Below are 15,516 nucleotides of genomic sequence, written 5' to 3'. Positions count from 1 at the left end.
AACTTTCCATTTTATTTAATAAAAAAGTTGATGGAACTCTCAGATTGTATTCGAGGTCTCTCAATTTTCAAACTTTGAAGTTTACTTTTGTTAACGCTCGATAATTATTTAACGATGTATCGTCACTGTTTTTACTACCTACTAAGGAGAAAATTTGAAGTGATGTCTATTTTTATTAAAATTTGAAACAATATTTTAATATAGGTTTAACTTTTTTCCTTGCTCTTCTTCTGCTTGTGTTTGTTTCTCCACCCATTCCTCTAAACTGTCTTCCTCTCATGCACCGCAACGAGGATATACTTCTTCTTCTTCCCTCCTTATCTTCATATTTACCAAACGATTCAGCTGTCAAATGCCACCTCCATTTCTTCTTCTTTTTTTCGCTTCCTTCTTCTTCTTCATTTTCCCTTCCCTGATATCCACTGCCATTGGATTGAATGATCTATAACCAAAAAATAGTCAATACTTACTCAACCCAAAGACAAGAAGCAAGGTGCTAGACTCTAGAGTCTAGATCGAAAAAGACAAAAATGGGAAAGGCGTCTATAAAGGGAAGAAAAGGAAAGTGGATTATTCCAAACCAAAGACTAAGCAAAGACAAGAATCGGACCCACTTCGAACCAAAGACAAAAAGCAAGAAAATGAAAGTGGGCAATCCCAAACCATGGACTAACCAAAAGACAAGAATCGGACTCAATTCAAAACAAAGACAAGAAGCAAGGCTCTAGAAAAAACAGAAAAATAAGAATTGTTTAAATTGTTAAATCCAATAAGACACTCCCATATTTTCCTACCTTCTACCAATTCTTGTTTTTCTGTTTTTTCAGAGCCTTGCTTCTTATTTTTGGTTTGAAGTGGGTCCAATTCTTGTCTTTGGTTAATCTTTGGTTTGCATTTCCCATTTTTGTCTTTTAGCCTAGCATCCTACTTTTGTCTTTGGGTTGAGTTAGTATATGGACTATTTTTTGGGTTGCATATCCCCTTGTTGAGGTATGCTTTCATGAGTATTTTCATTGTTGAGTAGGGAAAGACTTCTCCCTCAATTGTGTAATGAAATAACTTTTTGTGGTTCTATGCATGCACCCCTATGCGACCAGAGTAGGAAGAACGATGCACCTCTATATAATGTAATTTTTTAGATTCTAAAATTTTAAGTCACGATTGATAATAGGATAAATTGCAAAAGCATCTCAAAATAGATATTTATATGAAATTAAACTTCAATTTTTCCTAGTCTTTATCGCTGCATATTGTTGTTGTAGAGCACATGGTTTCACAAGCAGACAGCCTAAGAACCAGTGCTTTACCAGCCATCATTTTCCTCGTGGAGTACGCTAGTGTTAGGGTGACAGCCAAAGGTAAACCTTCCGGAATTGCCACAACCACAATAGTAACAGCAACAGTAACCATTTTAATAACTCCATTTGACAGCATCACTTTGACTCGTATGGCCACGCCGAAATGGAGGGTTCCCATTTGCATCGTGTGTATTTCCCGTGAAGTATCTGCCCAAAAGGATGGCTAGCACAGAAATTGCAACTGCAAGCCCAACTATGCCGATGAAAGTTGCAACTCCATTCAACCGGACCTGCAAGGGAGTTTCTTCCCCAGTATCCTCTGAGATACTTGCCATCAACAATCCCCATTCAGTATTGATTCCAACGGCAGTTACCATCATGGTACCAACTCCATCTGCAACCTTACAACTAGACATCAAAAAGGGTGCCTTCTGCTCCTTTCGAACAATCTTACTTTCGCCTGTCATATTGCTAGATTCATCTATGGCAAGTGAATGCCCAGTGATCAATATTCCATCAAGTAAGGATCTGATCTCCAATTTTAAGAGGTACAACATCCCCAACATCAAGGTCAAATATCGAGACCCTTAAAGTTCTACCATCGCTGAAGATCTTTAGCTACTTGTATATGTTCTGCTTTTTCTCATTTAAATTCTGAACCTGAAGGGACTTTTGATAATCACTAATCGCTGTGACCATTATGACAAGAAACACAGCAAAGCCAATACTTTCTCCATCATACCATCCTTCCTCTACACCCTCTGTTTTAATACCCACACCCTCTCCAGCTATGATCAAGATGATTAAGGTTAAATCTTGCCAACCTTCCTAAAGAAATCTCAAGAAGCTCCGTCCTTTTTCAATTTACTTGGATACTTATTTGATCCAAATGCGTTTCTTCTGTTAAGCAAATCAGTTTCATCTCCTGATATTCCTTTCTCGGTACTGTTGTCAACAAATTTGATAAGCCTTTAACTCCTCCATGCTGTTGTAAAGAAGACAAGTTTTGATCACGAGTCAATGAAGCAAGTTGTTCCAAACTAATGTAATAGTCACTACTTGACAGTGGAGGTGATACTGATGAACAAATTTGTTGTTCCCCTGCCAATTTGAAAAGCAGCGTTGCCCTTATCACTTGTACATGCGCTCTAATCATCCACCTCCTTCGTTCTTTCTCTTCCTCCTTTTTTAAGTCCAAAGTATATCGAAATCTCCAAGAGGCATTAAGCACCGATGCAGCTTGCCACCATCGCTTGAGTATCTGTAGAGGGACATTTTTGGTGTTGTCAATGTCGAAGGAATCCGATACACCCTCTTCTTTCTCCTCGTCAATGCTTTCGCCGGAGGAGAGTCCAGACTCAACATCGTGACGTCGGCTGGAAGTGGAAACAGTAAGAGGTAATAGGCCATTGTCGGAACCGGAGGAATCACGAGACGTCATTTTTTTGGCTCGGCTCAGATTGAAGTACGTCGCAAGAGAGATGGCACAGTAAATACACGCAATCGACCGACGCATACAACAAATTTAGGAAACAATAGAGAAGCGAAACGGTGGGACTGGTGCTTGAAACTAAATGCACGTAACCGCATAAGGCAATGGCAGCCAAATTGGTGCGGTGGCCGTGTATCTGAGACTGAGAGATGAGCAGTCCATTGATCTTCAAAAGAAAGGTCTAGAGAAAAAGGCAAAGCAGAAAATCTCCATGAAAATGGAGATCTATTGGAGCTCCGAGCTGGATGAGCATAATATATGTTGATAATGACAATCATTCTAATGACTCATTTGCTCACATTGTAGTTGGTTTGTTGAAATCTCGATTTTATTTGGGTTAATATTGTAGGGTGTACTCATCAACTTTTATAACTCCAAAATAAAATCGTAATTTTCATGAAATCGTTGGAATTAGCAAAAGGTGGATATTAAGAAGATTGAGTTATATATTTGCATGAACAATAGAAGAAGGTGATGGATTACCAATCACATAAACCCGATTATCAGTAGCATAAATACATTAACTTGAAAAGACAACAGTAGTTTAGAAAAGTTACGTAATTAAGAGCATTGGCCTTTCGAACAACCAAAGAGGCACATAATTAAGTTTTGCGATTTCATTCAGTAACTTTTTTTTGTTTTAATTTCAAAACAATCCTATTTTTCAAAATCAAAATCACCCCTTGAAGAGGCACATAATTAAGTTGTAATATTAAAATGTAAAAAAAGTAGAATATGAAAACACCATTAAAAAAAGGTTGAACTATACGACCTGCAGTAGCATTTGTAGATTTTTTAAAACTAAATGGTAAGAATATTTTTTTAATTCTTTTTAAAAAGTATTTTTGAAATCTTTGAAATTTTAGAGATGTTTTAAACACAAAATACAAAATTCTAAAAAAATTAACTATAATCTACACGAGACCTTGTAAGTTTTTCTCATATATTTATAGCTTTTCTAAAAATACACATCGATATTGATATTTGACACATATTTAAGGGTTGTCGTACAACTAACATGCATTTGTTTAAACTATAGTCATACTTGTGTGTGTTTATGTTATATAGTTTCAAAGATTGGTTTTAGTTTAAGTTGATGGTATATAATATAGCTTAATCAAATAGTTGCAATAAAGCTGGAGTCCATGTGCTAACCTCAATATTAGCTAAGGCTCATGTCCAACCAATTAGCTCTAGAGCTTTGCACAAAATCATCATCTTTATATAGTTCTTAAATGATGTAAAAATAATATATCATAATGTACAAGGCTATAAGTGGTTCAAGTAAGAAAAGTTAAGTATATAATAGAGAACATACCCCACAATAAAATAACAAAACATTTTCTCATGACTTGTGCTGTCAACCATTTTAAATATATATGAAAAATACTCTCACTATTAGTCTTTTATATATATATGAAAAACTGTTTAAAAAATACCCATAAGAATGGTATCCCTCAATAATTCGAATGCTTTCATTCCTTTATCTTTCCTCACCTTCTTATCTCTCCAACAACTGTTAATTATTTCTGGTGTTCTTATTTGTTATTGTTAATGAATGAAGCTAAGTTTCAAGTATCAGATCAGTGACAACCTAAGTACGTACTATGAACGTACACATGGGGATTTGTAAATAGGGAAACATGACCCCTTTTTCTTTTGAATCTCCCTTACCTCTCTCTTCAAGACATGCATTCTGATCTCATATATACATTTATATTCATATATTTTTGTCTATTTTCGTTTTCTCTCTCTCCCCTCTTGCCTTTTCCAATTCTTACAATCAACTTTACAGCTTTGCTTCTTCCTTTTTTATTCTCCCCCACTATGCTTATCCTTCTCTTAAAAGAAAGCTTCACATTTTGACCTGAAGAACCACCAAACAATATCATTCTTAAATTTATCCTAGTGCTTGCCCACACAAATTATTTTGTATCTTTCTAAAGTAAAAGATTAATTATAACCTAACTCAAACTTAATCTAGACCATAAAAATATATTTTCAAAAAAAGAAAAAAATAAACTTTTTTTCATTGGGAAGTAACCTAATCTCTCCTTCTAACCTTTCTCCTTTGATTTCATAAACCTTTCTATTCCTTGGGTTACACCTTTATACTGTTTCTTTCTCTCTCATCAATATAATATATCTGAATTCAGCAAATTCAGATGAATTTTCGAAGTATCTTCTATCAAAAAGGTAACAAATAATTTAAAAAGATATATACACATATCGGCCAAAATTATTATATATACCCAGACTTCTTTTTGCCTTACTTCAAATAGCTAGTTTCAAACTAAAATATGGAGAACGACAAAAAGAGGGACTTTCAAAACCTTCACAATGAACATGAATATCGTGTTAGAAATTAATAAGCTAGATACATTATGGATAACACATTAATAGATACATTTCTAGTTTCAAGATACATATGCATTTCTAGATACATGTAATTATTCAAGTACATGAATGGTATGTATTCATGTACTTCATTTATTTTGTGTCTTTTAGGAAGTGTCTCTTGAATACTATATATAGAGATCATTTCCTTCATTTGTATACAAAAGATAAAAAGAATCAAATCAATAGAAGCAAATTGAGTTTTAGAAAGTAAGTGAGTTTCAAGAGAACAACATTCTTCTCTTGTGTGTTATTGAGTTTTCTAAGAGAACAAATTTCTTCTCTTAAAAGTTTGTGAGATTTAGAGTAAATTTAGAGTGGGCTCGTCAACGCCTCCAACATATCGACCTTCTGAAACTAGCCCTAAAATAACATCTAACTCTATCCCAACACCTTGGTTTGCTCTTCTTCTTCTTTTCTTTTTTTGTTATGGATTTTGCGATCATTAGATTTACGAACTTGGGGTGTTTTTCTTTTTCTTAGTTCTGAAGCCGCGTCCGACATTGTAGCTAACATTTTGTCACCTCAATTATGGTCTCAAATGGAAGCTATTCTTTGTCGGCTGGTAATTTCAATCTCCTTCTCTATCTCTTTTCTAGTACTCTTGATTTTGTGTGTAAATTAAGAGTACTTTTCTTCTCATGATCTCTCCTCTTGCTCGATCTTGTTCCTATCGTTCTTGGCTATGAATCACTTCTCTAGACCAATTCTAGTATGACGAGGGTAGTAATATGAATGTGTCAACTTAGTTAAGATGTCCGGTACACATACACCAATATAATTTATCCCTTCATCCGTCTTATTCTTGTCTAAACACCCATATTCAAAATCCAAAACTATTCAACCTCTGGATATGTGACTTTCATCTTTGATAGAACAAAAATGTGAGGTTAGAGGTATCAAAACCCTTGAAAACAAAATGTTTTCTTTCAACACCTCAAGTATTGACTCGAGTATCTCCTACGTATGTGTTATAGAGATTACGAGAACTCTAGATTTTTTCAATAGAATCCTCAACCAAACTCTAGTCGATTTTTTCACCTCATTGAAATGGCTTCTTTTCCCCTCCCCAATTGAACCTATCTATAATTTTGTTCTCATCCACAAATTATGTCCAGTGGGAAATTCCAAACCTTTTCCATTCTTAAAACCAATCCTCATTTTTCTTCCAAATAAAACCAATCCTAACTGACCCTACCGTATCTTTTTTCAGAAGAAAAAATAAAAACCAGTCCTCATTTTTTGCACTATCAAGATTCAAATTAGTTTCATTAATTTTTTTTTTTCCTTTTCAGGTCAGTGAGGAATTTGATAGACAGTTTATGTCTTACATTCAATTTCTTTCATCGTCATCTTCAAGGTTAATTTCTATTTTTTCAAAAAAAAATTGAATTACTTCTCACTGTTTGCATTCACCCTCCTAATTAATTAATATCTTTGCATGGTTTTGTTTCACTTTATGATTGTTTTTTGCAGCACTATCCAACTAAATAATCATAACAATGAAGAAACAACCAAGTTTAGGTTATGTTTTCTCAACCAAATCCCTTCCACTATTTTTACCAACAACGAGATAGATATGGGGAATGGTGATGCATTACAAGTTGCACTTATTGATGTCAATCATTCCAATGCCATCGTCTCCGACGGGCCATTGTCGATAGCACAAATTGAGGTCATCGTCCTCGACGGAGACTCGGAAGAGTTCATGAGCCAAAACATTTTGTCTCGAAGGGATGGAAAAAGGCCCTTAATTGTGGGTAATGATTTGAAACTTCATCTCAAAAATGGAGTTGGGTTCATCAAGAGTTTGAGCTTCACAGACAATTCAAGTTGGGTGAGATCCAAACAGTTTCGATTAGGTTTAAGAATTGCGGATGATAAAATTTATGGCAAGTTTCCAAGAATTAGAGAATCTGTATCTCAACCATTTAGAGTCTTGGATCATCGAGGAAAAGGTAGTTAACTATTTTATATTTTTTTATTCAAATTAAACTGAACATTTTTTTCTTCTTTCTTTCTAATACATACATAGTTTGTTTTGCTTCAATGTAGGGAGCAAGAAGCACCACCCTCCACAAAGGGAAGACGAGATATGGAGATTAGAAAGAATTAGAAGAAATGGTGTTTATCATAAAATATTATCTTCTCAAGGCATCAAAACGGTTGATGATTTTTTAAGAACTTATGAAGAAAAGGGTCCTCTTTACTTAAGAAAGGTAAACTTAAAAAAGTATCATCGAAGTTCTTCGTCACTTACCCATTTTTATTTAGATAATGATCTAAAAGTTGTTAAACCAATTTCCTTTTCATGCATTGATCATGAAGTTACTTGGTAAGAAGGTGTCAAACAAGTCATGGAATGCAATGGTCACTAATGCTTTGGAATGTGTTCCTCTTGACAAAAACTTTGCTCCAAGCTTTGAGGTTTGACGACTCTTCCTCATAAACTAATTAAATTAAGACGAAATCTATTTTAAAAGTCAATTCAAACAAATCGAAATACTTCTCACTTTTCTAGTTCTTTTTTTTTTTATTACATGAACTTGAAGAGGCAAGATATGTTTGAATATGAATGCATGGGAAGTGAAGGTTTAGAAGGAGACTTAGAAGGAAGTGAGCAAAGGAACTCAAATGATTGGAATAAGTTTTTAGAGACAACAGTTGAAGAATGGGAGTCCATGCAAGAAGCTTCAACTTCATATAAATACAACCATGAAGTGGAAGATATGTAAATGCATATTGTGCAACCAATAATACTACCAAATACAAATGAATCTGTATCTTTAATTATTTTATGTAAACAAAAACTATTATTCTCTTCACGCTTTTTATATTAATATTTCACCTTTTATTTTAATTATTGTGGGGTATATATATCTATATATATTATATATGTATTGAAATAATGCTACATGTTTGACTCAAGCATTAATTGTATTCAATAAATGAAAAAAAGTCAACTGCAATATATAAATTACAATTAGCATTGACGATGAATTAAATAAATAATTAACAAACATAGCATGAAATTTCATGATTATTATAAAATTTACTAAGGATTATGGAATGCACATTCAAATATTTGTTCCTGGTTTCTCAAAACTGAAAGGTATATTAATGATTGCAGTCATCAATGATATCATCATCACATATAGCTTTCAATATGAAAGATATCTTTCTTTTTTTGTTATTGCAGAAATGAAAAATATTTTAAGAGGTTTACAATTGTTTTCATCTTCTCCTTTAGGTTTTTTAATTGGGAAAAGAAAGAAGGAGATAGAGAGAGGGGGGGAGCTGACAAAGACAGTGAGAGAAAAGGTGCAGCCGTACAAACAAACAAAAGGAAGAGGAGAGAGGCAACCGACGGTGAAGAGGTTGACGTTGAGGGCGTCGACCGGAATGCCAGTTGGCGACGGGTTCCGCCCTTCAGCGTGGTTTGACTGAGTTTTTCGGTCGTGGGTTTCTTCACGTGGTTTGTTGGAGACTCTCTGGCGTGGGTTCTTCTTGGGTGAGCTGCGTGGATCTCCGGTCAGAAGAGGCGGCTTCACACACAATATATTTTAATCGAACAAGAATTATATAATTATTGGACAACAATTGGTTAGGAATCCATATTAATCAAATAACTACTAATATCAAATAGCAATTAGACAACTATCAAAATCATTATCAAGTTGTATTCAATAACATTAAGAATTGGTATCATATATTAATTAGATAATGATGTCAATATTGTTGACTAATTATCATATAGTAATCATACACAATTGGTATCATTAGCAACTATATAACAATCGTAACAATGACATAATACTAGAACTCTTAATAATTGTAAAAGAAAATTTGTAAGTTAGCATTCGATTTTATTTGCAATTAAATAACTATCAAAATTAAATTAAATAACAATAAGATGACAAGTCACTATCATTAACAATTTAGTATACGATAGCAATCAAGTAATATAAAAATTACTATGAAATAACTATATCAAAAAGCTAACTAAATAAAAAATTGATCAGATGAAAATAAAAAAGTAATCAAACGACTATATGATCAGATGATAGTTAGATGCTGATAATCAGATGACAGTTGTCGCATGGTGGTAATTATATGTCAATCAGAAGGTAATCAAATGACTATATTTATTTTTAAAATGGGGTATTTTTCTTCAAGTCCATCGACAAATACGAGCTACGAATTTATCGTTTTTCCAATTTAAAAGTTATAACTCACATGAACCTAATTTAGTTTTTTTGTTTTTTTCTTTCTTCTAATGATGTAAGTTGCTCTATTAAAAATCCATATAGATAACTTTACATTTATTTTATTTTAGTTTAAAGTATATAGAACGTTGTAATCGTATATAGGCTTCATTGAGAAACCTCAGCTTCCTTAAACCTAAAAGTAAAGTTTTAAAGAAAAAACTACACCTTCATCTTAAGTTTTGTGAGTTTGATTTCTATTTGATAAGTAGGTTTTAATTAAATCCTACAGTTCAGTTTCAAGTTTATTTTTTTTCTAATCAAAACATTTCATTTATTTACAATAATTTCTCGATCATCTTCAATTTTAAGGGTTAAGTGTTAGAACGATAACAAAGTTTAAGAAAAGTTGAAATATTAAATTTTTTTTAATTAAGTTTAGTAGTAATGGAAAGTTATTAATATCTAATTTTATTGGATAAATCTTTTCATTCAACTAATAGCCATTAACTAAAAATGAGTATTTAATGTAATTTCAAAACTTTGAGTTCTAAGAAGAAAAAAACTTGAAACAAAATTAGAATGTAAAAGTAAAAATATAGGGTTTTGGTTTATGGACTTTAGTGCATGATCGTGTTCTGACCTCGGATTTGATTGAAAAAAGAATCAAATCAACGAGTTTAAGTCCAAAGTTGGTGTGTTATGTGCAAATCAGATAATGAATCTATCGAACATCTCTCCATCTAGTGCCCCATAACACAAATATCTCTTAAACAAGGCTGATATTACACAAGGATTACAAAGTATCACATGAGTCAACAAAATAATCTTTCTCAAATAAAGAGATATGATTCGACTCAATTTCACTACAAAAATCTTTCTCAACAAAATCTTCAACAACAATCTTCCTACAAAAAGAGATATGATTTGACTCAATAAAATCTTCAACAACAATATCCCTACAAAAAGAGATATGATTTGACTCAATTTTGTGACTGCTGTTTTATGAGTCATATGGTTGGAAAGAAACAAAATAGTTTTCAACAACTGCTCTTAAAGCTCTATCAAGTTATGGAAAGATATATGCAACTACACATGCGTACGGACATCTAAAAGTAAACTTTTTGTCAATTACTCACCTTCCCTTATCCCTCTAAATGTCAATACTTTGTTATAGTTGTATGGAATTATCTCTAGTCCTTGAACTTTTTATGCATTTGTGCTTTAATGAATATATATGGAATATACGATGAGAGTGCTAAAAGAGTGTTTACCTAGTGAGAATGTTTGAGTGTACCTTCTAACCCACAGTTGGTATTTTTTTTAAAAAAAAAGTAAAAATATAATATCTTTAAATTTAGGGGCCAAATCAATACAAAACTAAAATTTATGGGTAACATCTTAAACCTTAATGATCAAAATGAAAATTAGACCTAACTCAGGACAAAAAATTATTTTTCCCACATAAAAAGAAAAAAAGATGATTATGGTTACTCATTTTCCTAGTAAATTTGGAGTAGGAAAATTCGAATCACAGTATCAACGTTTCTAACATACATAATCAATGTTATTTTTATGGAACCATTTTCCAAATCTTTTAATAATAGATCTTTTTATTCAACCTTGAAAATGAAAATGAGGTGTTTGGTATAGATTATTGGTCCAATTAAATTCATACCAACCCACTCAAATTCACTTTATTAAAAAAAATTAAACATAATAAATTTCAATTTACATCCTATCATGACCTAAGATTTAGAAGTACTTTACCTTCCATGATTTGAACTTTACAAAGTTTAATTTACATCATGATGACTTGAGATTTAAAAGTTTACATGACCTTATTATGACCTTATTTCGATGATGGCCTAAACATTACGTTCAAAACAATATTTGAACTTTTAAAAAGTTTAATTTACATCAAGATGATCTAAGATTTAAAAATTTAGATAGACAACTTTAAAAAAGTTTAATCTACGTGGCAATAATGATACCTAATTAAGATTTAAAAGTTTAGATCAATTAAGTATTGGACGAACTAGAAATCATTAAACCACGTATGCAAATCCAATCAAGAAAAACACCAAACTTTGTTTATTTCCCAAAAGAAAAACAAAAGGAAAGAAAAGAAAGTTTGCTTTTCGACCGACCAAAAATTAATTGCTCAAATTATAATCATAAAGAAAAGATTAGAAATGTTAAATCACAATTAGGAAATTAATTAATGGTGCTGTTTGTCAATCAACTTTTTGCTCACTCTCATTCTAAAGTAGAGAGGATTCAAAGTATATGAAAAGAAATTAATTATTACTTTAATTTAATCTCTACAATTTGTCTCTTTCTGAATTTAATACAACAAAGTGTGTTTACTTCTTATTTTTATGTTAATCAATTCCATAAGTAAACTCGCATGGTTTTACTTTCCAAATCGAATTTAATACACACACTCCTTATTTATTATATTTATGTTAATAAGTTCCACTTTTTTTTTCTTTTTTCTTTTTTTTTATGGAAACTTGTATGATTTTACTTCTTAAATTGAATTTAATATACAAATTGCTTATTTATTATATTTATGTCAATAAGTTCCACTTTTGTTAGAAGAAAACTTTATGATTTTACCTACTAATTAAACACTTTTTTTTAAGTACAATAAAGAATAGAGGAATTAAACTACTAATTAAACACTTTTTCTAAAGTATACAATAAAGAATAGGAATACTAATAATTAAACATTTTTTAATTACAATAACGAATAGGAATTAAACTACTAATTAAGCATTTTTTTTAAGTACAATAAAGAATAGAGGAATTAAACTACAAATTTCAAGATGTTTTAGTACCATATAAAATAAGTTTTTTTTTTTATAACAAATTATATACAACTTAAATAAATAGATTTTTTAATACATTCTTGTTACACCCACTCCATAAATTATAGGAGTAAGTAATAAAATGTATAGACGTGGATACTATGAGTTGGAATATAATTTTATTTATATATATTAATTATCATTTCTATTTTAAAAAATATACAGTCAATTTAAAATTCTAAGAACGAAAAAAACGTTGAGGGATCTCTAAACTTTATTTAAGGTTGTATTATTTGAGGTCTCTAAAATTTTTAAACTTAACAAAGTTTACTTTGGCCATTATTGTTTTTACTAAGTACTAACAAAAATTTGACATGATATCTATTTTTATTAAATTTTAAAAACATATTTTAATATAGCTTTGTTTTTTTTTTTTGCCTTGGTGTTCTTCTTCTAATTTCTCCACCCATCCTCTAAACTCTCTTTCCTTTCATGCAACTGCAACGAGGATATACTTCTTCTTTTTGGTCCTTACCTTCATATTCACACAAAAGGACTTGCTGTCAAATGCCACCCCCATTTTTTCTTCTTCTTTTTCACTTTCCCTTCTCCTGCTGCTATCGACCGCCATTGGATTGAATGACCTATACCAAAAAATAGTCATTACGAGAACTCAACCCAAAGACAAGAAGCAAAATGCTAGGCTCTAGAAAAAGACAAAAATGGGAAGGGCATCTGAAAAGAAAGAAAGTGAAAGTGGACAATCCCGAACCAAAGACTAACCAAAGATCAATCTAGAAACCAAAGACAAGAAGCAAGGCTCTGGAAAAAAGAGAAAAACCAGAATTGTTTAAATTGTTAAATCCAAGACATTGCCATTTTTCCCTCATTCTAGCAATTCTATTTAATTTCTTTTTTCTTTTTTTCTAAAGCCTTGCTTCTTGTCTATGGTTTGAAGTGGGTCCGAATCTTCTCTTTGGTTTGGGATTGTCCACTTTCATTTTCTTCCTTTTCAGACGCCTCTTTCCCACTTTTGTCTCTTTTTTAGAGCATAAAACCTTGTTTTTTTGTCTTTGGTTTAGGTTAGTAATGACTATCTTTTGGGTTGCATCTCCCCTTGTTGAGGTATGATTTGATGAAGTAGTATTGCTAATTTGTTGAGTAGTTAAAGAACTCTCCCTCAATTGTGTAATGAAAGAACTTTTTGTGGTGCTATGCATGCACCTATGTGACCAGAGTATGAAGAACGATGTTATAATGTAACTTTTTAGATTCTAAAATTTTAAGTCATGATTGATAATAAGATAAATCGAAAAGAAAAAAAAAAAACTTCTAAAATATGAAAATAGTTGTGATATAATATACTCTCTCAAACTAGATAGTATAACACTATTGGTTTAATTGAGCGAGTAAAGGAAAAGACTTTTAGAAGTTTCATTCAAAAAATAAAAAACTATTTAGGCATTGATTTGGTCCCTTACTTTAGTATTAGGTGGGTTTGACATCAGTTTTTTTATGACAAGACAAATAAATTAAAATTTGAAAATACTTTGAATTGGTTTGGCTAAAAATAAATAGGCTTGTAAGTTATGTATTAAGATCCTTTTCTAGTTAAAGTAGCTAATGGAATTTTGTGTTGAGTGAATAAATATTGAATTTCTTTTATTTTTTATATGTGGAAAAGTTGTTATATATGTAAAAGAAAAAGAAAAAGAAAATCTTTTGTTTACTCAATTAAAAAATAAAAAATGGTACATTTTGGTTAATCTTTTATCACTTTTTTATGAGAGAAATATGAATCCCATTTGACACATAATTAAATTTAAAACACATTATTATACATGATTTTAAATTTTAAGAGCATCTTCCATCTAGTCTACAAAATTAGGATTCAAATATACATTATTTATTTTTTTTTCGTTTTTTACTTTAACTAAAAGATTTAGGATTTATTTGGATTGACATAAGAAAAGGGTATTGTTTTCAAAAAAAAAAACTTATTTTTGTTTAAACTCCTTTCATAAAAGTGGATTAAATATTATATTGCACATGTATCATAGGAAGACAATTATAACTCTGACTAAATGTAACCCTACTTAGCTTTTGTTTTTCATGACCATTTTGTTATGTTTATTTTGAAATCTATTAGACCATTGTAAATTTTATTCGATTACATGATTTGTTATATTTTGCGAATGATTTGTAATATTTCTAAATAGATCATTCATGTTAATGCAGCTGTAATCAAAATTATTGTTATTAAATGTTAAATTTTTTCGTTTTTACATTATTGTCATGAAAATCAATAAAATCAAAAGATTGAATTATAGCTACAAAATATTTAAAAAATCAATTAAAATTTAATATATAATAAATTTATAATGTACCATTCACAAAAAGAAAGAAAAAAATCAAATCCAAAACTCCAAACACAGACATCAGAAATCCAAATTTTCAATCCTTACATCCTAAATACAAGCATTTATAATTTCCAGACATTAGAACTCTCTCAAATAAGTTCACGGTTATTTAATTCTCATGCATTTGATTTCGAACATGCATCCCAAACACCCTTAAAATATAATACTTGTTAATTTTTTTTAGAAAATATTTTGATAACCATTTTATCTTTTCTTTATATTTTTTAAATTTAGGCTTATAGATCCTACTTTTAAGTTCCAATAGTTACGACTATTAATAATAATGAAACTCGCTCGTACCTTTAAACATTGGCATTGTATTTTATTTTTTAGAAGAAAAAAAAAAGCAAATTGTTATGGTGTTGAGGAATTTGGAAAAAATAAAAACAAAAATGGAATTTAGATCTCTATATATATTTGGATTGATGTATTGTATAAAGTTTGTGATATTGGGCTCTATACATTTACATTTTAGCCCAATATGATTGTGTTAGTGTTAATGAAATCTCATTCGATATCAAAAAGATGTATCAACTTTTAGCTTTGACAACTTTGGCAGCATCGCAATGCTATCAAGGAGGGTTTCCAGTACAGTGCAACATTTTCTATTTTGTTTTTCTTTTCCCCTCTCTAAGTCTTTTGATTTTAGTTTCATTTTTCCAACTAATCTTGTTGAAAGCTTAAACCCAACTCTCCTTACACGGTGGAGAGAGAGCCCTGCCATTTTCTTGTAGTGCTAAATTGAAAAAAGTCTAACTAATTAGCAGAAGATCCACACACGTAACTGTTGCAAATGTAAATGATTTTCATCTTCCAAATGATGTAACTGTCATCATCCAAAGTAGGATCGGAGGGCATATGTCAACTAATTAGTAGGAGATCCACAATACC

General features: G+C 31.0%; 1 protein-coding gene and 1 pseudogene across 1 annotated transcript; one reads left to right on the top strand and one right to left on the bottom strand.

Annotated features, from left to right (window-relative positions):
• Window positions 1–1,099: 1,099 nt before the first annotated feature.
• LOC101206194 lies at window positions 1,100–3,260 on the bottom strand (annotated as a pseudogene).
• A 3,506-nt stretch (window positions 3,261–6,766) lies between these two features.
• On the top strand, window positions 6,767–8,630 carry LOC105434516 (calmodulin-binding protein 60 B-like). Its single transcript, XM_011650227.1, has 5 exons — window positions 6,767–7,145; window positions 7,243–7,406; window positions 7,516–7,614; window positions 7,740–7,918; window positions 8,438–8,630. The coding sequence occupies exons 1-5, from the start codon at window positions 6,767–6,769 to the stop codon at window positions 8,628–8,630; spliced, it is 1,014 nt and encodes a 337-aa protein (XP_011648529.1).
• The last annotated feature ends 6,886 nt before the right edge of the window (window positions 8,631–15,516 follow it).

Source organism: Cucumis sativus, chromosome 1 (genome assembly GCF_000004075.3).
Source record: "Cucumis sativus cultivar 9930 chromosome 1, Cucumber_9930_V3, whole genome shotgun sequence".
In the NCBI taxonomy this organism is placed as follows: Eukaryota; Viridiplantae; Streptophyta; class Magnoliopsida; order Cucurbitales; family Cucurbitaceae; genus Cucumis; species Cucumis sativus.
This window is presented reverse-complemented; position numbering and strand designations above follow the sequence as displayed.

Excerpts from the sequence above, each read along its gene's own strand:
- LOC105434516 (XM_011650227.1), top strand. The coding sequence starts at position 6,767 with ATGGGGAATGGTGATGCATTACAAGTTGCACTTATTGATGTCAATCAT. Across the intron at positions 7,146-7,242 it reads CTTGGATCATCGAGGAAAAG|GGAGCAAGAAGCACCACCCT; the intron begins GTAGTTAACTAT and ends GCTTCAATGTAG. Across the intron at positions 7,615-7,739 it reads ACTTTGCTCCAAGCTTTGAG|AGGCAAGATATGTTTGAATA; the intron begins GTTTGACGACTC and ends ATGAACTTGAAG.